General features: G+C 45.0%; 1 protein-coding gene across 1 annotated transcript in view; it reads left to right on the top strand.

Moving 5' to 3' along the window:
• Positions 1–27884, top strand: part of LOC116990913 (cadherin-6-like) — a 222509-nt gene that overhangs the window by 119859 nt on the left and 74766 nt on the right. Inside the window, exons 4-5 of the mRNA XM_033049068.1 lie at positions 12249–12368; positions 27401–27568. Coding sequence (XP_032904959.1) covers positions 12249–12368; positions 27401–27568 — 288 coding nt within the window. The remainder of the gene's footprint in view (positions 1–12248; positions 12369–27400; positions 27569–27884) is intronic.

The following is a 27884-nucleotide window of genomic DNA, read 5'->3' as shown; positions in this document are numbered from 1 at the left end:
CGGTCACTTGTGCTAAAAGCCATTAGCTATCGGGTTCATTCCTCCCCATACATTTGGTGCGATTGATTTCTAACCATAATGGCATGATGGCATAAGTGAACCGTGGTCAGGAGATCATTGTAAGAAAGCTTTGGATAGAAGCATTGACCATTTACATGCAGAATACCACAAATGGATACAGAGGTGCCCATTGCTGAAATAAAAGGATGTGCTGGCGTAATTAATTTCATGCCAGTGAACATTTTGTTGTTTTGTAGCCACGTCCGAAAATGTTAGTGTAAGAAATCAAGCCTTATTTATTATTGATGTGTCTCTTCAGCAGCTTTGGCTTGAAGTGAGCTTAGTATTGGAGAGGAGAATATTTGCCAATGTTGCTTCGGGAGAAGAGAGGATTTCTGCCACAGACATAAGGGACCTCCCTCCAGTGGCCTAAAGCTCTGCTTCAGTCCATGCTAAGTGCCCTCAATTATTATTATTAGAGTGGAATAATAAACAATGCAATCTATATTAGAAATAAACATTGTGATTATCATGGCACAAAATAAATGCCTGAGCTGTTAGTAATATTTCTTTATAGTAATAAAATCTAGTGTTTAAAGTAGGGCCCACATTTCTTAAATAACCAAAGTGGCTTTTGCAAAAAGGTTAGCCACTTATTTCACTCCTTCTGCAGTAATTTGTAATGTTTGGAAGTTTGCAACATTACCACTGTTGAAATACTGGTGCTGGAAGGTGCCCTGTTGAAATACTGGTGCTGGAAGGCATGAAATCAGTGTGGTAGCAGGCACAGCCATATTCATATACAAGGGAATGGGGAAGCTCAACTGAGTCATGACACTTGATGTCGGACTGGAAATGGTACAGAAAGCAAGATCTGACCTTTAGAGATCACCTTCACAACCCCAGCTTGTCCCAAAGAGCTCTCCATTAAACTAAACCGACAATACTGTTGTGTTGCATTAAAATGCCTTCAAGCTGAAAAGTAATAACAGTCAAATAGGACATCATAGATGTTTTTTTAAGGGCAGAGCACTTGGGAAATCTTCTCTACTCTTCAAAATATGCTGTAGCATCTGTACCTGAGATGGTAAATGCAGTCTTGGTTTAATGTTTCATCTGAATGACGTCCAGCAGTGCAGCATGCCCTCTGCGCTGTACCGCGGATGTGCCGTCGAAGGACAAGAAGCCGAAGCAAAGAAGTGGAAGCCAAATAACCGAACAGAAACGATGCCGAAAAGCCAAATAACTGAAAGGGCTCGATGCCTAAAAGCCAACTCACCGAACGGACGCAACGCCAAAAAGCCAAATAACGGACATGACGCATCCCTCGGGACAGCCCTACGCGCCCCCCGGGATCAGCACTGTCTGGCCACGGGCACCCTCCGCCTCATCTACCCCATGCAGCCACACTGTGACTAGCTGTAGGTCGGCAGCGCACACACACGGGGACGAAAACCTGGCCACGTCCCCATCAGCTGCAGCAGAGTTGGGGACAGTCTTGTGCCTCAGCCCACCCAGAGTCACTGACCGCGATGCACCGCCACCAGCACACGACCCCCACACCAGAGTAGGGCTGCCCCGAGGGATGCGCTCCTTCGGCCGCTTACACCTTGAACCAGCTTGTTCAGAGTGCCCAGTCACCCACCAGCTCTGGGCGGTCTGAGGCGGTGTGGGAATATGATCCCCACCATTCCGTCTCCTCCGGCCAGTGATGTGATGGATGCGGGGGTCTGGACCAATAACTGACATCCCAACCCCCAGCTACGTCATGTCCGTTATTTTGGTTTTTCAGCGTTGCATCCATTCAGTGAGTTGGCTTTTAGGCGTTGCGCCCTTTCGGTTATTTGGCTTTTAGATGTCTCGCCCATTCGGTTATTTGGCTTTTCAGCATCATACGCTTTTGGTTATTTGGCTTTTCGGTGTCTTTTTCGTTCAGTTATTTGGCTTCCACTTCTTCGCTTCGGCTTCTCGTCCTTCGATGCCAGGTCAGCGTACTGCGCTGCACTGGTGCCTTTAGCCTATGTATTTAAGCTCATTTCTCTTCTGAGGAGCATAACCCCACAAGTCTCTGACGTGGTCTGCATCCTGCTGGGCCTTAGCTGAGAGTTACAGGGATACAAAGCAAGGGGTTTAAAAGCCAAGTGAGAATTCTGAATGTGCATCATTAGTGAAACAGAAGTCAATGATGTTTAGTGGAGAGAGGGATAATGTGAAAATGTTTTATGATAGAAGAGACAAACAGCAAAGCATAATAATGATTGTTTATGAAGGTCAGACATTAGAACACGGGTCTTGAGGCCATTGTACTAATCAATTCTGAAGCTGACTGCAGAACAATAAACATTTTGGGTGGGACTAGAATGAGGTGGGTCCACTGATGAGTGACAATAATGGGCTTGGCAATTCAGGTGAAGGTTGAGAAGGGCAGTAGATTGCTGCAGTCTCATTAGCGTGAGATGGTAGCAGCAACAATATTGATGTGAAAATTTAGGCTGTACAAATTGGGGTGTGAGAAGCAGGCAGACGATTTGGGAACTGGTTGACAGTCAAAAATAGATTAGTTAGTGTGCATGAAGTACCATACCAAGTATTAGGTATAAACACATCGTCACATGTAGATAGGGTGGTCAAGAGACTTTTGGTACGTTGGCCTTCATCAGTCAGGGTATTGCGTATAGAAGTTGAGATGTTATACTACAGTTGTACGAGATATTGGTGAGGCCACACTTAGAATATAGTGTTCATTTTTGGTCACTCTGCTATGAGAAGAGTGTCATTAAGCAGGAATGAGTACAGAGAAGTTTTATAAGGATGTTACCATGACTCGAGGGCCTGAGCTACAGTGACAGGATGGGCAGGCAAGGACCTAATTCCTTGAAGAGCAGGAGGGTGAGGGGTGATTTACAGAGACATATAAACGGTAGGGGGATTATAAACAAGAAGACCTATGTTCAACATAATTTTGACATGTTTAACATGTACAAGACATATGTTTAACCTGAGAGGGCAGGAGTTAATAAGAATAATAAGGGAACTTTTTCACTGGGGGTGGTGGCCCTATTGAATGAGCTGACAAAGGATGTCATGGATGTAAGTACTATGACAGCCTTTTAAAAAAAAGCTGGGCAGGTACAGGGTTAGGAAAGGTTAGAGGGATATCAGCCAAATGCAGGCAAATGGGACCAGCTTGGGCATCATGGTCAGCATGAACGAATTGGGCCGAAGGACCTGTTTCCATGCTGTATGTCAGAAGTCAAGATTGTCTACTGTCCAGATCTTCATCATATTTAGCATTTGCAAAGATACTCTTGAGTACTCAACCAAAAAGCAGAGACCGGTTTAGTTTGAACGAATAGGAGATCCAGAAATTAGTTAATTGGAAATTCAGCGCATACTTGGTCTGGAAATGTCAGGGCATTTCTCCAGGGATAAAAGCATCCACAGACATCTCAAAGCCAACAAAAAAAATGGTGACCTAAAAACAGTGCAAAAGATTTGCAATCAGCTAAGAGCCAGGACATACATGGGTTCTTCAGCCCAAGCATCTAATGGTGTAACAGCAGAGGAGGGATCCTCAAGGACAGAGAGATAGTCAGTCCAAATGAAGGGCCTCAACTGTCACAGATGCTGCCTGGCTCAACGAGTTCCTCCAGCAGCATGTTTTTGTTGTAAAGAAAAGATCAGTGCCAGCTGGAAGGAGCACATCGACGATCTCCACTTACCAAAGCACAGTCTTTGAATGAGTGTCTTTCAATTCACCCTGCAACTTATTACCCGTTATAAATTCAGTGCCACCATGGTCTGGGAAGAAGTGAAAATACCACCCAGTATATTGCAAAACACTGGAACAATTAAAATGACTGCACAACATGATGCAGAAGTACTTTTGGTATTCATGGCATAGAGCATTTCAGAGACGCAGCTTTCGTCTAACCATTTTCAAAAAAGGAAGACAAGTCCAGTTGCAGTGACCACTGAGGTTTCCCTGCAGTCTGCTGCAGGAAATGTCATCACCAGGGTCCTCCCAATGCACAAAGATCTTCTCCTAGAATCACAATTGGGACCCTATCACTGGAATCACAATGCGTACTTCATTCATCAAATGGAACAATAGATTATGCAAGACAAATGCAGACAATAGTCCCAATGTAACTTTTTATGACCTCATAACAGCATTAAACCTTTTCAACTAAGGAATTACAAAGAATTTTTCTTGAATTTGGTTCTCTTTAGAAATTAAGAACCATCCTACTTCTTCGAAAATATGACATGAATACTGTGGCTCCAGCTAGCAGGTCCACCACAGATTCAAACACGAACAGACTAGGGTCAGGCAGAACTGTATCGTCACACCAATTTTCTCGGCCTTCCATGCTGCTGTGCTACACCTCACCCTGAGAAGCATCTCACCGTAGTGAAACTATGGGAAGCATAAGTTTCCTTTCAACTGAAGTCAGTGTGGAGGAAAACAATACAAGTGCATAACAGGCAATCAATCCACTTCCACTCATTTTCTGTTAGTGTTTGGACAACTAATTCAAAAGAATTCTTAAGCTACCGTGGAATCAATTTTAACTGAAATGATTATTGTTTTTACCTAGATAAAATCTAAAATGAAGAGGAGAGAGGATTTTTCATTGAAAATATGTATTTATGTTTTGTCTAATTATAAGCAACAGTTTATAATTTCTCTGTCTTTTGTCTTGCTCCAATGTAAAACTTAAGCAGTGGGTAGAAAAGTGTAGAGAAGTGTGGAATTTTTGGATTTTTTTTTCAAAATAATAGTTCATTGCGCATTTTTGATTCATTTGAAAGAAACGGTAGAATAAATAAAGCAATTGCCCAATGACAATAAGATAATAGGTTCAACATAAATAAATTTTCTCCATTTTTTACGTAGACATAATAATTGTGAGGTTAGTGTTGTTTTATGTATCTCGAGGTGTCCGTATAATAAAAACAAATATGTAGGTGCTGGAACAAAATATGCATATTTTTACACAATATGAAATTTGTATTGTATTTGCTAAGTCATTGACTATATTTATGAGCTTAGGAATTTCCTGTGACGCAGAATAACGTCAAAGTAACTTAATTTAGTGGTCGCGAGAACAACAACTGAATTGTTAAACATATTTTTATTCGGAAATTCATTCTTCAGTTTACAGGCTCTCTTGACACGTCTGGCCACAACGGTAGTCAGTGCTGAACTGCCGCGCAAAAACAAAACCGCGCAAAAACAAGCAGCCCCTCCCGAGTCACGTGACCGCGGCTTCCGAACGCCGGGTTCGATACCTGCATGCGCCAGCAGGCGCTGCTACATGGCCCCCCCCAGAATCCACGGTACGGAAACGTACGGGTAACCAGACGGTTCGACCGGAACGTGTAGTCCGAGGTCGCGGGGCGAGCGTAACAGTAGGAGCCGGCAAAACAGAACCGGAGGAACGCGAAGAATGTGAACGAGGGACGGGCGTAACAAAGGGGACCGGAGAAACATAACCGGGGGTAACAGGTGCAGAGGGCGGCAAAACGGCTGGTGGTCGTCATCTACGCCGCGGAGTGGCCACTGTCACCGGGCTATCCTCGTCGATGTGTGCTGGCTTAAGGTCCTCCTTGCCACCCATGTCCAATGTAAACGTCGAGGCACCAGTCCTCAGCACCCTGTACGGACCCACTCCGTACACCCGCTGTAACGGCGAGCGGTGAGCATCCCTACGAAGGAAAATATAAGCACAATCCCATAACATAGTAGGTACATGCACTGCAGACGAACCATGCCGGGAAGTGGGAACCAGGACCAAAGCGCGCGCCTGCTCGCGAAGGTCAGCTAACACCGCCGAAGCCGGGATCTCCTGATCCTGGGGGACGGGCAGGAAATCCCCAGGTACTCGCAAAACCGAGCCGTAAACCAACTCGGCCGAGGAGGCGTTGAGATCCTCCTTAGGCGTGGTTCTGATGCCTAGGAGGACCCAAGGCAACTGGTCGACCCAATCGGGGCCGGTAAGCCGAGCTTTCAACGCCGACTTGAGGTGCCTGTGGAAATGCTCAACCAAACCGATGAACTCTGGGTGATACGCGGTGGTCTGGTGCAGCTTCGCACCAAACAGCTGCGCCATACCACTCCACAGGGAGGACGTGAACTGGGCCCCATGATCAGTAGTGATATCGGAGGGACCCCGAAACGAGCGATCCAATGGGAGACGATAGCCCTCGTGCATGCTTCAGCGGAGGTTTCCATTAACGGTATCGCCTCCGCCCACCTGGTAAACCTGTCCACAATAGTCAGTAGGTGAGTAGCCCCGCGCGAACAAGGCAAGGGACCCACCAGGTCAACATGGATGTGCAGGAACCTTCCGTCCGGGACAGCAAAATCCTGCACAGGCGGGCGCACATATCTCTGCACATTGGAAGCCTGGCATGGGATGCAGGAACATGCTGCGACCTGCTTCCTCAACCCATGCTAGACGAACTTGTCCGCGAACAAGGAAGAGGTGGCGCGAATGGACGGGTGCGCTAGGCTGTGGATAGTGTCGAAAATCCGACGCCTCCAAGCAACCGGGACAATGGGACGGGCTTTGCCCATGGAGATATCGCAAAGGACTCGCACGCCGGCGGCGCCGCAGGGCACCTTAGCCAGCTTGAGCCCTGACTCAGCATTGCGGTAAATCTCCATGCCGGCATCTGCCTGTTGGGCAACGGCCAGCTCCGCATAATCCACACCTAGATAACGCTGAAACTTCGGGCGGTGCCGGGCAGGACAGCGCGTCAGCCACAACATTCAGCTTCCCCGCCACATGCCGAACATCAGATGTGAATTTGGAAATGTAGGCGAGGTTCCGCTGCTGTCTGGCAGACCAGAGATCGGAAACCTTGGTCAACACGAACGAGAGTGGCTTGTGGTCCGTGAATGCCGTAAACGCGCGCCCCTCGAGGAAATAACGGAAATGGCGGATCGCTAGGTAGAGTGCAAGGAGTTCCCGGTCGAAAGCGCTATACTTAATTCGGGGGCTCGCAGCTGCCTGCTGAAAAAAGGCAGCGGCACCCAGCGACTACCTACTCGTTGCACGAGGACGGCGCCTACCGCGACGTCGGAAACGTCCACGGTGAGGGCTGTTTGGGCTGACGCCCTAGGGTGTTCCAGCATAGTGGCGTTGGCCAATGCAGTCTTAGCCCCCTCGAACTCCTTCTCCGCCTTCTTGGACCACACCAGGTCCTTAGCCTTACCGGCCAGGCATTGGAACAACGGCCGCATGATGGCGGCTGCTGACGGGATGAATCGGTGGTAGAAATTAACCATCCCGATAATCTCCTGCAGGACCTTGACAGATAGGGGCCTCAGGAAGCGACAAATACCGTCGTCTCGGGCAGCGGTTGTGCGCCGTGGCAGGTAATGCTGTGACACAAGAATGAAATGGAATGCAATCCGAACTGGCACTTCGCAGCATTGATCACCAACCCGTGTTTGCGCAGCCTTTCGAAAAGCAGGCGGAGGTGCCTGACGTGCTCTGCCTGCGAGCTGCTGGCCACCAGAATATCATCGAGGTAGATGAATATGAACGGCAAACCCCGACCGACCTGATCCATTAACCTTTGGAACGCTTGAGCAGCGTTCTTCAGGTCAAAAGGCATTCTGAGCCATTCGAATAGGCCGAAAGGGGTGATGATGGCTGTCTTTGGGACGTCGTCGGGATGGACCGGAATTTGATTATATCCACGAATGAGGTCGACCTTCGAGAAGAAGGTTGCACCTTCCAGCTGAGCCAAGCGAAAACAAAACCACACGGAAACAAGCAGCCCCTCCCGAGTCACGTGACCGCGGCTTCCGAACGCCGGGTTCGATACCTGCGTGTGCCAGCAGGTGCCGCAACATTATCTTGTTTTTGTGGGGAGATGCATTTAATTCATTCAATTTTTTTGTTTACTTTTTAGTTTTGAGATGCAGCACGGAAACAGGTTCTTCGGCCCACCGAGTCCGTACCGAGCAGCGATCCCCGCACATTAACACTATCCTTAGTTCCACTCACTTAGTTGCATGTCTATTATTTTATTACACATTTATAATATTGTTACAGTATTTGGATTAAGAGCACAAAAAAAGAGTTTTTGTACCAGTTCTAAAGAAAGCTATCATGCTCTGGGAGAAAATTAGCAATTTAATGCTGAGGTGGCACTTCCTTGAGCATCCATATCTGGTGTATCAGGAGGTGGTTTTTATTTTCTGCCTCTTCTTCTTTCGTGTGGCGTGCACAGTCTAAAGTTGTAGGACAACTTGTTCTATTTGATCTTCCGTTTGTGCACGTCGAGTTGATTGCATTAGTCTAAACAGGGCGGACCACGTGAAGGTTGCAATCTTCCACACCATTTTCTGCCTCCAAGCTCTGTGAATGCTTTGACTGAGCTATGAACCTTCGTACGGACCTCAAACCACATTCATCTGTGGATCAGTCAGATGGAAATGGAACCAACCCAAGGAAAGATTGAGCTATCAATACGCATTCTGGGCAAACGAAAGGCAAACAGAACATGCATAATCTCTGACCTGAGATGCAGAGAGGGACGTGAATCATCACAGCAAGCGTGGGAACGAGGATGGTTCAGTCATATTGAATTGAGAGCAATTGCTGGAGCATGGTACACTGTTGATAAAGAACCTCTCTACAAGTGGAGCAGATCACAGATTGAAAAACCTTGATAAGTTTGCTGTTGTCATTACGCATGAGCTCCCGCTGTTCAATGTGTCTGCCGTGTTTGATTTCTCTTCATGAAGCTAGATAGCTCATTTAGAATCTGAGTGCAGAATCTGCACCCAGATTCATTTTCTTTCTCAAAGAAGTCAATAAGAAGCAAAGCTAGCTATCATTTCCCAATTGCCCGCTTTGTCTCATTGCTAAAGATCTGTCACTTCCCTATGTGAGAATTCAAATTTTGTGGTAGCACAGTATAATTCCACAGAGCCCTAATGACAGCTCCATCATTTGCTGTTGTTAAGGGCCTGTCCAATTTTGCGATTTTTTCGGTGACTGCGGAGCGTCAGTGACTGACGCCCGTAAAATCGTCAAGTTGCACGACATACACGCTGATGTATGCTGTCATGCATAGGGTTATGGTTATTGAATACAGATGGGCTGTAAAATATTCTTCCTTCACTGCATGGATTTTAAACATTAATATAATGAAATTAATACAATAAAATCAATTGTGCAAATGAAAAGATGTCTGAATCGTTCAGTTTGTTTATATATGTATTGGTCCGCTTCCAGATCTAATCAATGTCTCTATAACTTTTCACAGGGATGGATTCAGTGAGTGTAGACTGAACTCCCCTCTCTCCTCCACCCCCCTCTTACCCCCTTCTTCCCCCTCCCATTCTCCAACCGCCCCCCCCCCCCACTTTCCCTGATGCCCCCCCATTTGTGGACCCAGCCTGCAACCAGTGATCCCCCACACACTATCCCACACACGGCAGGGACAATTTATACAAACCTGTGCACGTTTGGAGTGCGGAAGGAAACCCAAGCCCTAACCCTAGCCCTAGCCCTAGACCTAACCCTAACCCTAACCCTAATTCTAACCCTAGCCCTTCCCAAAGTCTGCATTTATCCCATAGTCAATGTTACTAAAACAGATGATGTGGCCTTAGTGCAGTAATATTAGTGGAATCTAGCTGTCACAGTCTGGGTCCACAAATGGGGGGCGTCAGGGAGAGTGGGGGGGGGAGGGAATGTGGGGTTGGAGAATCAGAGAAAGAAGGGAGAGGGGGAGAAGGAGATGTGTTGGGAAGGGGGGGAGTGGAGAATGGGGAGAAGAGTGGAGAAGGGTGAAGGGAGGAAAAGGGGAGGAAGAAGGGGGGAGAGGGTAGGGGAGAAGAGTAGGGGGGGATGCGGAATTGGAGAATCGGAGAAAGGAGGGAGAGGGGGAGAAGGGGATGTGTGGGGGAGGGGGGGGAGTGGAGAATGGGGAGAAGAGTGGAGAAGGGTGAAGGGAGGAAAAGGGGGGGAGAGGGTACGGGAGAAGAGTAGGGGGGGTGGAGAAGGAGGGATGGGGGTTTGATGGGGGTGGAGGGGAGAGGGGAGTTCAGTCTACACTCACTGAATCCATCCCTGTGAAAAGTTATAGAGATGGTGATTGGATCTGGAAACGGAACAATACAACTATAAATAAAACTGCACAACTCAGGCATCTTTTCATTTGCACAATTGATTTTATTGCATTCATTTTAATATATTAATGTTAAATCCCCAACCCTGACCCTAACCCTAACTGGGCTTCACCCACAGGACAGCATACATCACCGTGTGACAGGGCGCACGACATGGTGAGACACCCAAATGTCGCCCCAGGATTTTGAACATTCCAAAATCCTGGGACAACAGGGAGACACCACGCATCACCTACGTGTCACCGCGCATCACCTGCGTGCCACCACGCATCACTATATGCGTCACCACGTGTCATGCCCCAACCACGACACGACAGCCTCTTTCCAGGCTGTCGCCAAAAATGACGCCCAAGTGGGGCATGCCCTTTATGCATCCACTGGGTTTGGTGAGAGGACCGTGCTAACATTGTCTACATCTCTCTATAGAAGATATGGAAGGTTGGTTAAGAAGGTTCAACTGTTGGGTATAAATGCAGGAGTAGCAAGATGGATTCAACAGTGGCTGAATGGGAGACGCCAGAGGGTAATGGTGGATGGCTGTTTGTCGGGTTGGAGGCAGATGACTAGTGGGGTGCCTCAGGGATCTGTGTTGGGTCCTTTGTTGTGTGTCATGTACATCAATGATCTGGATGAAGGTGTGGTAAATTGGATTAGTAAGTATGCAGATGATACCAAGATAGGGGGTGTTGTGGATAATGAAGAGGATTTCCAAAGTCTACAGAGTGATTTAGGCCATTTGGAAGAATGGGCTGAAAGATGGCAGATGCAGTTTAATGCTGATAAATGTGAGGTGCTACACCTTGGCAGGACAAATCAAAATAGGACGTACATGGTAAATGGTAGGGAATTGAAGAATGCAGTTGAACAGAGGGATCTGGGAATAACCGTGCATAGTTCCTTGAAGGTGGAATCTCATATAGCTAGGGTGGTAAAGAAAGCTTTTGGTATGCTAGCCTTTATAAATCAGAGCATTGAGTATAGAAGCTGGGATGTAATGTTAAAATTGTACAAGGCATTGGTGAGACCAAATCTGGAGTATGGTGTACAATTTTGGTTCGCCCAATTATAGGAAGGATGTCAACAAAATAGAGAGAGTACAGAGGAGATTTACTAGAATGTTGCCTGGGTTTCAACAACTAAGTTACAGAGAAAGGTTGAATAAGTTAGGTCTTTATTCTCTGGAGCGCAGAAGGTTAAGGGGGGACTTGATAGAGGTCTTTAAAATGATGAGAGGGATAGACAGAGTTGATGTGGACAAGCTTTTCCCTTTGAGAATAGGGAAGATTCAAACAAGAGGACATGACTTCAGAATTAAGGGACAGAAGTTTAGGGGTAACATGAGGGGGAACTTCTTTACTCAGAGAGTGGTACCGGTGTGGAATGAGCTTCCAGTGGAAGTGGTGGCGGCAGGTTCGTTGGTATCATTTAAAAATAAATTGGATAGGCATATGGATGAGAAGGGAATGGAGGGTTATGGTATGAGTGCAGGCAGGTGGGACTAAGGGAAAATAATTGTTCGGCACGGACTTGTAGGGCCGAGATGGCCTGTTTCCGTGCTGTAATTGTTATATGGTTATATGGTTATATGGTTAACCCTGAAGATACAGGGTGGCACTCGGGTTCACATAACATCTAACCTGTTCTTAATCTAAGCAGCAAAGTCTATTTTTGCCGTCGTAGCTACAACCCAGCAGAGTTTGGTCAAGAGAAATTGGTTCACAACTTTGGAAAATAAAGTTCTGATTATCGAACAGCATGAAGCATTCGCGGATGCAATGTTCACTGAGCAGACTCATGCCTTGCAATGCCTCCTTGTGGCTGAGTTAAATATTTGTGGCGGTGCAGCTCTGAACACGGTGTGGAGGTCACTGTTGCAAGCTTCCGTAAATCAGGGACGGTGGGCAAAGCTAAAACGATTCTATAATCTCTAGCATTGGCCATGCTGCCCACTAAATTATGTAATTTTTCAAAAACACTCAACAAAGTAAGCATTTGAAAATAAATAAATAAATAGTTTAGATTGATGTCAATGAAATGTTTTGGAATAAGATTACTGAACTGCATTATGATGTGTTTTGGTTTCTTACAGGTGCATCTGTAATTCAAGTTATTGCTACAGATGCTGATGATCCTACCTATGGATACAGTGCCAGGGTTGTGTACAGTATCTTACAAGGCCAGCCCTACTTTTCAGTCGAGTCAGACACAGGTCAGAGAATTTTTTTTATAAATTTGTTTCTTGAATTTACTTCTAAATAATTTAACTGAACACATTGGTCCAAATACTTTGTTTCTATGCTGGTAATGGGAGAGTGTGCATTGGTTGTTATGCTAGAAAATCTTACAAACATTAAACCCAGTGCATTCTAATTATAACCTGGGCATGTAATATAGTTTAAAGAATATTATTTTGTGTGCCTTAGTGAAGATGATTGTGCGCGATTGCAGCAGGATCAGGATTGTGTGGCCTGGTGGGCGGAGGAATGGTTGATGGAATTTAATACAGAGAAGTGTGAGGTGTTGCATTTTGGGATGTTGAACAAGGGCAGGGCCTAAATGGTAGGCCTCAGGGTACAGGCACGGAAATCGCTATCAAAATATGGAGGGGTCTGGGGGACACAATTTCTTGTCGGTCGCGCACGCATGCGCACACTCACACACGCGCGAGGCTTCGGAGGCTCCGGAGGCTCAATCCAGCACTAAATGCAGCTCAACTCTGCCTGTCTCACCAGGTTAACTTACAGCCCTGCCTGGACTGACGGGACACCAGCGCTGCTTCTCCACGCTGGCTGTAAACCTGGACCATATTTCCCGCAAGTCCAGGCAGGGCTGTAGGTTAACCTGGCGGGACAGGCAGAGTTGAGCTGGGTTTTGCGCTGCTTCTCTGCGCTGGCTGTGGGCCTGGGGGCACCCCTCCCATCTGACTCCCGACGTCTCTGGCCACCCCCGGGCGTGGGCACTCGGGTGGGGACGGGAAAACGCCGGAGAGCCGGGATCGATCCTGGCTGCGGATGAGGTGCAGGTCTGTGCCACGTCCCCCTCCTCCAATCATCGCACGGAATCATCATGTCCCGCCCCCATTGCCCATTGCCTGCTGACCGACGTTTCTCTCGTCCAATCGGCGCCCTTGATCAGCAGTCCAACCCCCACTGTCTCGCGGAAAGCGGAGATTTCACCGGGTTTTTAAACTCGGATTACAAAAAATGGGGGGGGGGGGGATCGTCCCCCACCTCTCAAAACAGGGGGGATCTGTCCCCCCTGGCCTCCCTGGGATTTCTGCCCCTGGTGTTGTAGACCAGAGGGATCTAGGAGTACAGGTGCATAGTTCATTGAAGGTCGAGTGGTAGGTAGATTAGGTGGTCAAAAAGCCATTTGGCACTTTGGCCTTCATCAGTCAGAGTATTGAATATAGGAGTTGGGAGGTCATGTTGCAGTTGTATAAGACGTTGGTGAGACCGCATTTAGAATATTGTGTTCAGTTCTGGGCAGCATGTTATAGGAAAGATATTGTCAAGCTTGAAAGGGTTCAGAAAAGATTTATGAGGATGTTGCCAGGAATAGAGAGTGTGAGCTATCGGGAGAGGTTGAGTAGGCTGGGTCTATATTCCATGGAGCGCAGAAGGATGAGGAGAGATCTTATAGAGGTATACAAAATTGTGAGAGTAATAGATCGTGTAGATGCACAAAGTCTTTTGCCCAGAGTAGGGGAATCGAGGACCAGAGGAGGTGAAGGGGAAAAGATTTAATAGGAATCTGAGGGGTGACTTTTCACACAAAGGGTGATGGGTATATGGAACAAAAGCTGCCAGAGGAGGTAGTTGAGGCTGGGACTATCCCATTGTTTAAGAAACAGTTAGACATGTACATGGATAGAACAGGTTTGGAGGGATATGGACCAAGCGTAGACAAGTGGGACTAATGTAGCTGGGACATCGTTGGGTGAATTGGGCCGAAGGGCCTGTTTCCACATTGTATCACTATGTCTCTAAGAGGGAGTGTTGCAATTGCGATAGAAAAGCTGGTTTCTGGAAAAAAGGACTGGCTATCTTGATGATTAAAGTATCTGTTGTGAATTTAAGATAGATATATGAGCCCTGTGAATGACAAATGGCTTCTGCACAAAAGTCCCTGCCTTCCTAGTGGATATATCACCTTCAATGTCACCTTTTACTTTGCGTGCCCTACATATTCAAATGTCAGAGCTCACAAGGGGTTGGTGTTCTTTGTGACCAGCATCATCTTTCAACTATTAAGATTGTTACATGCCTGAGGATAAAATATATGTGAAGCTCTGTAGCACAAATCTGGAATGCCTCTCTTTGCTATTCTAATCTTTCATTAATTCCACAACTTCAGCTATTCCAATGCTAATAGGATTTTATGCACAAAATACATTGGATTAGTCTAAAATGGGCAGAGAAAATTGTACATTTACAGAACCATAATGTGATTGCTTAAGGTCATTTGCGTTGTATTTAGATGAGCTGCTTTATCAAGTGCAAGTTATGGAGTGATGAGCATTTTCCAGAATGTTGAAAACTGCATTTTCCATATGAGTGCTGATAACATTGTAAGATTCATTAATATTTACCAAAAAAACCCTTTAAAATATAGAGATGATAATTCAGCAATTTGGCCACATGATTAACTGTGCTTAAGACCAGAGTATCAATCCAATAAACCACATTAGACTGTTAGAATACAAGAAATAAAACCAAAAGCAGGCCATTTGTCCCCTCCTGCTTATTCTGATATTTATTAAGGTAGAATCATAGTTATATTGCATGGAAACAGGCCCTTTGGCCCAATGTGCCCATGCCGACCAACATGCCCCATCTACACTAGTCCTGCATTAGCCCATATCCCTCTAAACCTAGCCTATCCATGTACCAGTCCAAATACTTCTTCAACATTGCGATAGCACCTGCCTCTGCTGCCTCCTCTGGCGGTGAGTTCCATACACCCGCCACCCTTTGTGTAAAAAAATTACCCCTCAGGTTCCTCTTAAATCTTTCCCCCCCTCCCCATCTTATACCTACAGTTTGTCCTCTTGTTCTCGATTACCCTACTCTGGGCAAGAGACTGTGAGATCTATTTCTCTCATGAGTTTGTACATGAAGATCTCCCCGCATTCTCCTGCACTCCAAGGAATAAAGTCTTAGCCTGCTCAACCTCTCCCTATAACTCAGGCCCTCAAGTCCTTGCAAGTCCTCGTAAATCTTCTCTGCACCCTTTCCAGCTTGACAGCATCTTTCCTATAACACGGTGACCAAAACTGAACACAATACTATAATTGTGCCCCAGATATTCATTGTAACAGCATAAACCACTTTGCAATCTATAGCACTTTAAGTCAGTACAAACTGCATTGCACATAACATTTTTCAAGCACTATAGCCATCATGACTTATCTTTACAATACCACTTTAATGCAGTGAAACATCCCAATCCAGTTCACGACAGTATTATCAAAGACTGATGACAAACCGTGAGAGTTTGTCAAGGGGGTTACCACTGAGAGGGTAACAATACCACTAAGCTGGCCTGAGACGGCAACAATTTTTCACTGTACCTGGTACACATGATAATAAACTAAACTGAACTAATAAGCTTCATAAGGGAGATGAGAAAGCTAGAGAAAGAAAGAGAATCAGGGACGGAATTCTAGAACCTACCCAAACCATCTAAAAGCAGCACTGTAATTGTGCATTGCTTTAAACTGTTGGTATGCAAGAGGCCAGAATTGAAGTAGCTCTAAGATCTCACCAGGAACTTGTATGGCTGGATTACAGAGGTAGGGAGACACAATATTCTTCCCCAAATGATGTCCAACCATCTGCATAAATTGATTATATATTTGTCGTCCCTGCATAAACTGGTCTAATCTGCCTTCCTCCATGCATCAAAGCCATTTCTGGATAGTTGAGCAGAATACTTTACTGACAGAGCAGTTATGGTGTTACTCCATGTTTCAATCATGTAGCAAAGCTGCCAAGCAGATGCACAAAAGTGTACGTACTGAAGGAGTCATTCAATCATAAAATTGAGAACATATTAAAAATGACAGCTGTTCTTACTCAGAATGCCCCATTAGAATTACTAATGTAAGCTGGGATCTGGAAATTTGATGGTAGCTTCATTAAAAATGATGAGAAATATTCCAAACTCTGATAATCGTTATGCTTTTATAAAATACGTGCATTTCAAAAGCTTGTCAGAGAATTTGTATTGCATAAAAGAAGTAAGGGAGGGGAAATACGTCAGAAATAATTACGGATGGAAATAAATAATCATCCTATTTGTATGTTCCATCAGGTGATCAGGTGATCATGTGTCTGTAGAAAACCGATTAAGCAAAATATTGTATTAAATGTGCCATTGTGATCTCTTTACAAAGAAGGGGGCAAAAATCCTTGATTATTCTGGTGATGTTCTTTGCATTTCTATGTGAATTTTACAAAGAAGGAGCCTTCACTTTCCCCATGAGGCAGATCTGCCTGTGTTGAGGTAGCCAAAACAGTGCCCCCCCCCCCCCCCCCCCCCCCCCCGCCCTGCCAACAGTCTGTCTGTTTTTTCTCTTACCTTGCCGGAGATACAATTGTTTTCTGGGTCGCATCTCCAGTCACTCTGCAGTCTAGCATCATGGAGTTGGAGGCCTCCTCGGACTGACATTGAGCCCCACTGCAGGGCGTGGACTTAACATCCCTTGCCTGGGATCGCTCCAACCGCGGCCTGCGGACTTTACCATCGAGAGTTCGCAGTCGGGAGAGGCCGAGTCGGGAGCTCCAACGATGCATAGGCTCGACAAGCCCCGATGCGGGGTCCGATCGCCTGGTGCAGGGGAGATGACATACCCCCGATGCAGGAGCTCATCGCCCCGACTACGGGAGTCAAGATCGTCCCATCAACGGGGGGCTCGAGGCGAAGAAGGGAAGAGATCTAACTTTTTTTCGCCTTCCGTTACAGTGAGGAATGTGGAGGAGTCACTGTGGTGGATGTTTATGTTAAAATGTATTTTGTGTGTTCCGTTGCTTTTTATTTGTATGACTGATTCGGCAAACGAAATTCCTCGTATGTTGCAAAATATTCTTGGCTAATAAATTATTATTGTGATTGATTAATTCGACATCTCGCGTCCCCATTATAATGAATAAATCACCACTTCATCTTTTGCCAGTTGGTTGGTTTAGTTTGTTCACTCTTTCAACCAAGCTGAGAGCTTAGAGGCAAGATGGGACCAAATTTCAGATAAATATATTTGCCTCCAACTGAAATCCATTTGTTTTACAGGGATAATGGTCAAAATTTCCTCCAAATTATTTGCACGACAAGCAATTCTAATCACATTCCCCGATTCAGCAATTCACTATCCTGCTGCTTTTTCACAAAGGCTGTTGTTAAATAAGCCACAGGTGGACTGTAAACACAGTGAACACAAATTGGGCTTGAAACCTTCCACAAGTCTATTTCAGTAAATGCTACATCATGCACAATAAAGAGGGACCTTTGTTTACTTTAGCAGTGTGGATTTTGTTTTGTATATTTATTTCTTAGATTTTTTATTTTATGCTGTTTGCTATTTTAAGGATCTGGATGTGCTGGTGTCAGAGTTACAAGAGGGGTTGGTGGAGGCCAAGTCAGTGGATATTTTTAAGGTAGAGATTGATACATTCTTGATTAGTATGGGTGTCAGAGGGCATGGGGAGAAGGCAGGAGAATGGGATTGAGAAGGAAAGATAGATCAACAATGATAGAATGGTGGAGTATACTTGATGGACTGTATTGCCTAATTCTGCGCCTATAACTTAGGCACTTAAGAACCAAGAAAGTTTCCCAGAAACAATGCACGCTCTCTGCGATGCAACTTCTCCTTTTCAGATTACTTTAGGGTGGATCTAGATTTAAATTCAAATGATTTCTCACCATAGTAGTGGAGGAGGCTGCATCAGTGGAGCTTGAAGATGAGGGCTGAATCACTGAGACACACTCATGCGCAAAATGTCCCCAGTCACCATCAATTTCCAAAAGCTAATGGTGAGAATCGCCCTTGTTATTAATTTCATTACCGCTGCAGAAAATGTGCCTATGCAATATCCGTGCAGTCCTTCAAAAGGATAGATTGGTGTAAAAAACTGGCAGCAACCATCTGCAGCCAGGGTCATCTGTAAGATAGCAAGCTCAGCCTGTTGCTGGAAGCAAACATTTAGAAAACTAACTGAGTAGACACTTCTGATCTGAAATTAGCTGGGGGGCGGGAGCTAAAGACCAGAGGTCAGCATGGGAAAAAGGTTAATTTGCTGAATGAAGAGGTCAGAAGGGCATGTAAAAAGCTTTAATTAACCTAATCGAAACCAAAATATCCAATGGTTTCAAATTGGAATTGGTAGAAATGGCACACGATTAGCACTTACTTAATTTGATCCTAGATTCATCCAAGATCCAGCGAAAGAAAATCAAAGCCACCACAGAGAACAACATTTGCTGAAGATGGTATTTCACTTGATTTAGCAATCAGAACCGGCTGACGCTCAAAAACAAGCATAAAAGAGATATGTTGTGTGATGAGCAAACCATACAATTTAGAAAGTGAAGCCAGTGAAAATAAAAACGAGAAGTGAAAATCATGCTACACACATATGATCAATGTTATTTAGTTTAGTTTAGAGATACAGTATGGAAACAAGCCCTTTGGCCCACTGAGTCCGCATCGACCAGCAATCCCCGCACAGTAACATTATCCTACACAGACTGGGGACAATTTTACATTTATACCAAACCAATTAACCTACAAATCTGTACGTCTTGGAGTGTGGGAGGTAACTGAAGATTTTAGAGATCACGGGGAGTCACGGGGAGAACGAACAAACTCCGTACAGACAGCACCCGTAGTCGGGATTGTAGTCAGGGTAGCTGTAAGCGCTGTAAGACAACAACTCTACCGCTGTGCCACCATGCGCCCTTTAGTTTAGTATCAGAGTAATACTAGCCTGACAAATAGAAGATGAGAAATAAAGGCAGGAGTAGGCCTTCTGTCTGCTCAAACTACTTCTGTCATTCATTAAGATCCATGTTAATCTGTAATAGGCCACAGCTCTATCCCATTCCCATAATCCTTCATCCCTCCTCCCATGGAACAAACATCTGTTCATATCATCCTTAAATATATACAGAGATTTAGTCTCCATAGTTCTCTGGGGTGGACAATTTAAAACATTAATGACCTTCTGACAGTAGAAATTCCTTCTCATCTCTGTATTAAATAGATGACCACTTACTCTGACTGTGTCCACAAGCTCCAAATTCCCCACAGGGGGAAACATCCTTGTCACATTATCACAGAATCTTATGCTTCAATTAGATCATATCTCCATCATCTAACTTCCAATGGGTATGGAAATGGTCCTCAATTTTACCTCTTAAGACACCAATAACCCCAAAAGCAATATTCTCTGAACTGCCATCAATACAATGGTGAATACTCTGCAGTAGTCTGATTATCAGAACGGAACTCCCCTCCATGGACACAATCTACACACAGCGCTGTCAAAAAAGAGCAGAGAGAATCATCAGAGACACACTACATCCAGCTCACTCCCTGCTCAAACACAAAAACTGCACATACAACCTCAGGCACAGACGAGCAGACAGCATCGCCACAAACAGAACACGCTTTTTTAAGAGCTTCTTCCCTGCAACAGTGAGACTCTTGGCCAAAACAAAATTAACTGATGTCCTGATATAGGGTTTGTGCAAGTTACAATGCTCTCACTTTCCCCTTTATATAGGGTTTTAGGCATTTTCTTTTTTTATTTCTAGAGTAGTATATGTTTTTATAGATTATGTGTCTTCTGTGTGTCTTTTTAATTTTTAATTTGACTTGACTTGACTCTCTGAACAACCGCACAAGAGTTCCTAGGTGTGTAAGCACAAATGGCAAATAAAGTTTTTGACCTTTTGACCTTGTGGTCTCAACAGTGGCCTGTTCTCTACCTTTTTACTACAGTAAAAACAGACTTGTTTTCATTTTAATGTCTTGCTTCACCTAGACACTTCCTGTAATTCTTGTATGAAGACTGACAGATGTCTCTTCACTTCAGCTCTCTGTAGTTTGTGAGCAGCATAACTCATAAACGTCAAACTGGAATTCCGGAGACAAGGATTGCGACCATTTCGGAAACAACAACAAGCTCCAGGGGCAGGTTCCATTTGAGAATCTTATGGAAGCCAGCTTATGATGGGACAAACTGGTTTTCCTGCAACAGCCTCGTGATTACATTATAAAACAATGCATATAAGTGTTACCAAGAACTGATTCATGGTTTCCCTCTGTGAATGAACAAGAATAACTTCATAAGAAACTAGGCTAGTGCCAGCCATAAGCAAGTTCCACTGCGAAGCAACTAGCAATTTTCATAATTTAGATATTTTTGAGATGTTGAGGAATGAAACATTTGAAGATTGATTTTCACTAAATTAATTTTCACAACAACAGGGTCACTACCAAATAAGCCAACCATCCCTTTTGCTCCACGGAGTCTGTTTGGCCCATTGAGTTCCTCCAGCAGTTTGCTTTGTGCTCCAGATTGCATCACATCCAAACAATCAAAATAGTAAGATTAAACGAGAACTTACCAGTTCGAAGTTTGATCATTATTTTATGAGGAGTACGTTGAGGGAATACGTGAAGAACCCCGCCAGGACGCATGCGTGTCATTCTTCAAAGCAACGGTGTGAAATCACAGATAACTGTAATGACTTAAACATAGTAAGATTAGAGAAAGAAATACCAGTTGAGTATATGATCATGGGTGGGAGCGGAGGGCACGTATTCCCTCAACGTACTCCTCATAAAATAATTATCAAACTTCGAACTGGTAAGTTCTCGTTTAATCTTACTATTTTACTTCGGAGTCACATGAGTGACTACGTGAAGATTTCAAAGCTCTGTGATTTCATGCCGTGGATACGAGTCCATGCATCACATCTGCCTTAATGACTGTAGGAGGAATTGTGTCAACATAATTTAGACATGAATCTGACATTAAAATCCATGAAATTTATTAACACAAATTATAACCCCTATTTATGGGGTAAATTAAATTACAGAACTTAAAATTGTTTCTGCAAACGTTCCAGGTTTCATGACTGGTTTATGATAAAATAGTTGGAATGTTTTTTCCCCTGACCATCCTGCTGCCTTGTGGATTTGGTCCATTGGTACATCCAACTGCATAGCTGCCGATGTAGCTGCAGCCCTGGTGGAATGAGATTTAAAAATATTAGTATCCACCCCAGCCTGTGTTAGAACCTGTTTCAGCCATCTTGAGATGGTCTGGACCATCACTCTTTTGTGTGGTTGCTTATGGCTGACTAAAAGTGCCTTCTCATTGCCTCTGATGATTTTCGTTTTCTCCATGTATAACGACAAATGTCTTACTATACAGAGATGATCATCTGTTGGGTAAGACCTAAATTCTATATTGAGGCTTGCTGATCCCTGTCTGTTCTGCTTTACTAATTCATAAATATGAAACGTAATATTTTCAGATGAAGAAGTCATGTTGTCCAGTCTTAATTTATGTAATGACTGTACCCTTTGTGCCGTGACGAATGCCATTAGCATGACTGTTTTTAATGTCAGTCTATGTAGGGACAGAGCTGTTGCTGGAGACCAATTCCTGAGCATCTTCAGGACAATACTCACATCCCATATTTGGGAGTACTTGGTTCTTGGGGGATTGGTATTAAAAATTCCCCTCATAAGTTTTGTTACCAGTGGGTGAGTCCCAACAGAGTGACGCTCTGTTCCTTGCCATAGATAAGTTGATAAGGCACTTCTGGTGCAGTTGATGGCACTATAACTGAGCCCCTCATCATAATGGAGGCCTGCCCGGTATTCCAGAACAGACGGGTTGTTCATATCTCTGTAGGTGATGCTGTTTTTGTTACAATACATCTCCCACTTCCTGATATAGACCAGATACTGTTTTTTGGTGGACTGTCTTTGGGCCGCCGAAATCATGTTCACTGTTCCGTCCGTCAGTCCCAGCTGTAGTAGAGGTATTTTTAAACTCTACAAATTAATAATTTCAAATAGTTATGGCATGGGTGGCTATCCCTTGTTACGGGATGAACCAACAAGTCTGGTCTATTCGGGATGGTGATACATGGTTCTAATACCATGTTCAGTATCACTGGGAACCATGGTTGAGTAGGCCAATCGGGTACTACCAAAATACCAGACGCAGAGTCCTGCTGTATTTTCCTTAATACCCGACTGATGAGGCAGAAAGGAGGGAATGCATAAATAAACAATTTCCCCCAATGCAGCGAAAATGCATCTGTCGCCGCTGCCCCAGTGTCTGGTTCCCACGAAACATAATTTGATAACTGGTGATTAAGCCTGGATGCGAATAGATCGATATCTGGTGTTCCATATCGTGCTGTAATATCAGCAAATACTTTTTTATTCAACATCCATTCGGTGTTTTCATTAAATTTGCATGACCTGGTGTCTGCCACTAAATTTAGTTTACCTGGTAGGTAAGTAGCTGATATCCAAATATCTCTCTGGATACACCACTGCCAAATTGTATTAGCCAGATTGTCACATGATGTCGATTTGTTTCCACCCATGTGGTTAATATATGCTCCCACAGTGGTATTGTCAATCTGTAGTCTAACATGCTGGTGATATGACCCAGTACAATATGACTTTAGGCCATAGAATGCACCCAACATTTCCAGGTAGTTTATGCCCAGTGTGAGTAATAATGATGCCTCCTGAGCAGTCCATCTACCTCCACAGCTGGAGATGGAATTGGTGGCACCCCAACCAAGTGCACTGGCATCAGTTTGTAGCACCATTGAAGGGTTGCTGATAATGATTGGATTGAAACAAAGCCAAATGTTATCTATCCACCATTTTAGTTCCATTATAGATTTGATTGGTAGCTTCATTGGTCTGTCAAAATGACCAGCATTGATTTTGAGTGCTTGCTTGTATCTCTGTAAATTTTGGTAATGTAAAGGTCCAAATTGTGTGGCTGGAAAGGCAGCCACCATTTTGCCAATTACTTTTGCTACCAATCTGATGGATGGTTTACTGATATCAATGAGGATATTGCAAGCCTCTATTAAGTCTATAGCCTTTCCCTTTGGCAAAGTCACCGACATGTGAACTGAGTCAATGGTGAACCCCAAATAGTCCATTGTAGTGGAAGGCGTTAATTTAGATTTAACTGGATGGATAATAAACCCCAGTTTTTCAAATAACTGTTTTGTGGCTGTTACAGTTTGTTTGGCCAATTCCAAAGTTTTGCCCACAATAAGTATGTCATCTAGATATGCCATGACCATGTGTTTTCGTTTCCGTAGAAACGCTAGGGCTGGTTTCAAATTTTTTGTGAACAGTCTGGGGGCTGATGTTAAACCATTTGGCAGCGCTCTATACTGCTACTGCTGTCCCATCCAGTTGAATTTTAAGAAACATCTGTGGTCACCTCGTATAGGCACTGAATAGTAAGCATCTTTTAAATCGATGCTAGCCATGAAGTAACCTTTGGAAATCAATTGTTTAGCAGTAACAAAGGTTTCCATTTTTAAATGAATATATTGTACAAATGTATTCAATTTGGTCAGATCTATGATGATGCGACAACCACCGTCTTTTTTGTTTTTGGTAAATATATCGGACACGAATTCTAGCGGTTCGTGTTGGGATTTTTCAATTACACCTTTTGCGTAAAGCCGCTCCAGTTCAGCATGCGCTTCTGATTTCTCTTTACCAGAAAGTACGAACATTCGGTTCGGTATATGTTGAACTGGAGGGCTGTACTTTTGTATAAATTCTATTGTATATCCCTGGATACTGCTTAAAATATAAGTATCGGTAGTTAACATGCTCCATGCATCCAGAAAGGAGTGTAATCTCCCCCCAACCTCCATGCTCCCTGTATTTTGTGGGAGGGGCGCCGTCCTATGGCTGCCTACCCTGCAGCTGTCTGGTTTTTTTCGTCTCTTTTTCCTATTTTTAGTTAGTTTAGTGTTTTGGTGAGGAGTTCTAGCTTTTTATGTGTGGGGGAGGGGGGAGGGGGGAGGGGGGAGGGGAGGGGGAAACTAATTTTCAGGGTCCCTACCTGGTCGGAGATGCAGCTTTTCTCTGGGCTGCGCTTCGACCCGTCCCAGCGGCCTACCAGCGGGCCTGGAGCGGCGTCTCCTGAGGGGACCGCCTGGAGCTTCGGCATCGGCGGCGGCGGCGGCATCGGCTCAGCAGCGGCGGCGGCGGCACCGGCTCAGAGGCGGCACCGGCTCAGCGGCGGCGGCGGCGGCACCGGCTCAGCAGCGGCGGCGGCACCGGCTCAGCAGCGGCAGTGGCACCGGCGGCAGCGGTACCGGCTCGGCATCGGCGGCGGCGGAGCTGCGGGTTGGAGGATGGCGGTGCAGCGCTGGACTTCGCTGAAACTCTGGTAACTGGAGCTGGGTCCGTTGCGGAGCTGCGGGCCTGTGGAGCGGCTGCGGGCGGCGGCGCTGAACTTTCCATCGGAAGCCAGGGATCCCTTGATGAGATCGCCAGTTGAGCTCCATTCGGCGCAGCCCTGTCGGCTCCGGAAGCCACGGTCTCAAGTAAGGAGGCCCGACTATGGGTGGACATGGGGATGGGACTGGACTTTGTGCCTTTCCCCACAATTGGAACCATTGTGGGGGGATGTTTTGATGTTGAAACTATCTATTACTGTTATGTTGTATTCTCTTTTTTTATGTGCTGCATGGTAAAAAGAATTTCACTACACCTAGGTGTATGTGACCAAATAAATTTGAACTTTGAACTTTGAACTTTGAACCAGACCCACCTACCTCCATAGTTACCAGTGGCAGGTTTACTTCTTTTTGTAAATCCTTCGTTGATGTTGAGGCGGTGGTGTCTGGGTTTGTGGTTTGGTTGATGTTGGAGGTTCGCGTATCTTCCAAGAAGGCCGGCCTGGGCCATGGCCTAAAAAAGACTCATGTTTGGTGTACCGGACCTTCGAGCTTTCACCAGTCGGTCTTGTTCTACTGGTGGGTGCGTAGGGGTGCTGTCTGTGGCTGTAGTGGGTTTTTGATGAAGTCCCTTTTATGAGTTCCAGGGTTTTTGCTTCCTCATCGAGCTCCTTGACTTGCTTCGATAGGTTACCTCCAAATAGTAGTATTGGTGGTTTTATGTTCCCAGGTTTGCACAGACCCGCGAATTTCGGATTTAAAGTGGGTCGGATGGCATTCTTCCTGATGCTGTTTATCTCATATTGAGTGTTGCAAAGCAATGCCAGTGCATCCTGTTGGTCCTGGGACATGTCCTTCTCATCCACTGTGCGGGTAATGCTGTTATCCCTGCTGTTAGGAGTTTTAATACCTTTTGGAGTTTGACATCCATGCCTCTAACTCCTATTCCAATATGTTTCCATATACAAGTATTGACTACTGGAACATTCAGGGATATACAGTTACCAGGTGTCTTGACGTGGTGTCCAATACAGCCTGTTCTTGTAGCTGGTTAAAAGACATATAGTCTATACTGGCAGCAAGCTTTTGCGCCAGGTTTTGGCCAGTCTGGTCTGGCTGTATGAAGTTGGACACCATGTCCAGCAGATTTTCTCGTTCCTGCATCCCCTGCACACTTGATTTTTCTTCTGCGAACCCCTCTTCAGGATCAGCCCAATACTGACCCCCAGTGCTCCCTTCTGATGAGGGAGAAACACTGTGCAGCCCTACAAGAGGTGCTGCTGTGGGATTTCCATAGAGCCCACAGTGACTCGACTCCATCTCCCGGAGCCTGTCACGTTGGAGCAAATGCTCCACACACCGCTCCATCCGGCTCCAGCGCTCACGGTCGCTGGCCGCCCGCGGTTGCTCAAAGTCGGACTTCTCTGAGTCCACGACTTTGTTAGTTTTCTGTCTTGCCTTACCGCCCGGCCGTGGAGTGGATCTGGCCGGTGCACAGCTGATCGGGCATGGGCACATCGGGCACAGCTGATCCCATTATCGGTGATTCAAGTGCCGCTGGCCGCTGCTGGCTGCCCGCTACTCCGTGGTCCTCCCCCACCAGCTTTGTCGCAGCCCTTGTTGCTTTCTTTGACTTGTCCATGCTTCCCACCTGTAAGTTGGTATAGGAAACACACAAAAAGACCGCAGAGTAACTCTTACCTGCTGGTTCCGGCTTTTTAAACTGCTGCTGCGGGGGAACGTCGTTCCACCCCGCCTGATGTTTCGCAATGCGTGTAACGATATGACACGCATGCGTCCTGGCGGGGTTCTTCATGTAGTCACTCACGTGACTCCAAAGTAAAATCCATGTTTAAGAGTAGACAATGGGGATAAAGAATCGTCAGTTTCATGGCACTGGCAGTCATCAAGTGGGAAGTTAACTGGAAAAAATCAAGAAGACTTTGCCAATATTTTCATGTGTGTGATTGCCGGGAAAATTTCCAGGCTGTCATTTTCCGAAAGCAAACTGCAGCATATCATGGAAATCTCAGATACGTGCACAACGGAAAAACAGAATGAAGTTAACAGAAATATTCTGTAGGACAGGCCGCATCTTTTGCAGAAAGAAATAATAATGTTTCTGTGTTTTCACCAGAGTAATTCACGATGTTGCTCTCTACAGAAGGAGAACAGTCCATGCTGGCCTTACCACTAGTGCCTGCACTCTATTAATTACAGATTAAAAATAAACGTGCAATAGGCTATTTAACTGGTTTTGTTTGACACCTCCTGGCCTAGGAATGCTGAAATCAATCACAATATCCTGAACAGGATCAACCAAGGTGGCCGTTATTGCCAAGCCTGACATCCATCCCTCAATATGGTTTGGTTTCATACAAGTTTGATTTCATGGATAGATGTGGAGTATTTAAAGTGAGTAGATAGATTTTTGTACTGTCAAGGAGATAAGGCCTCCATGATCCGGCATGATTATTGAAGGGCAGAGCAGATTTGAGGGTTCAAGTGCCCTACTCCTGCTCCTATTTTTGTAAGTTATTATACTATCATGCATATTTACAACTATAACTCTAACAAGTAGTTTCTCCCAGAGTTTTTTTTTTTTCACACGTTGTAATTAAGAATGTTTAGTAGTTTTAAAGACAAAGTGAGATGCTGGCAGACTTCAATGATTGACCGAGCCAGAATATGGTCCATGCATGCTGCTTTATTAATATCCTGATGCTCTGTCTGATTTGTTTTTGTCTCTGTTGACTTATCTAGGTATTATTCGAACAGCTTTACCTAACATGGACAGAGAAGCAAAAGAACAGTATCAAGTGATCATCCAGGCAAAGGACATGGGAGGACAGATGGGAGGATTATCAGGGACAACATCTGTGAACATCACACTAACTGATGTCAACGACAATCCTCCGAGATTTCTACAAAGTAAGCACCATTTACTGATATATATACGTGTGTGTGTGTGTGTGTGTGTGTGTGTGTGTGTGTGTGTATATATATATATAAATATACACACATACAAATACATATGCACATACAGTAACATTTATGAATTAAAGCATGAACTGATTTAGTGTTTGTTCAAGAGCTCAAACATCTGAAATAAAATAATATGAAGATATGAAGATATCATTGGTGGATGTTTATGTTAATGTTTATGTAGTTGTGTGGCTTGTTGCTATTTTGGTATGACTGTATGGCAAATCAAATTCCTTGTATGTTTTTACATACTTGGCTAATA

The sequence above is a fragment of the Amblyraja radiata genome, chromosome 2, assembly GCF_010909765.2.
Source record: "Amblyraja radiata isolate CabotCenter1 chromosome 2, sAmbRad1.1.pri, whole genome shotgun sequence".
Taxonomy (NCBI): Eukaryota; Metazoa; Chordata; class Chondrichthyes; order Rajiformes; family Rajidae; genus Amblyraja; species Amblyraja radiata.
The sequence above is the reverse complement of the archived record's forward strand: the minus strand, read 5'-3'. Positions and strand labels throughout refer to the sequence as shown.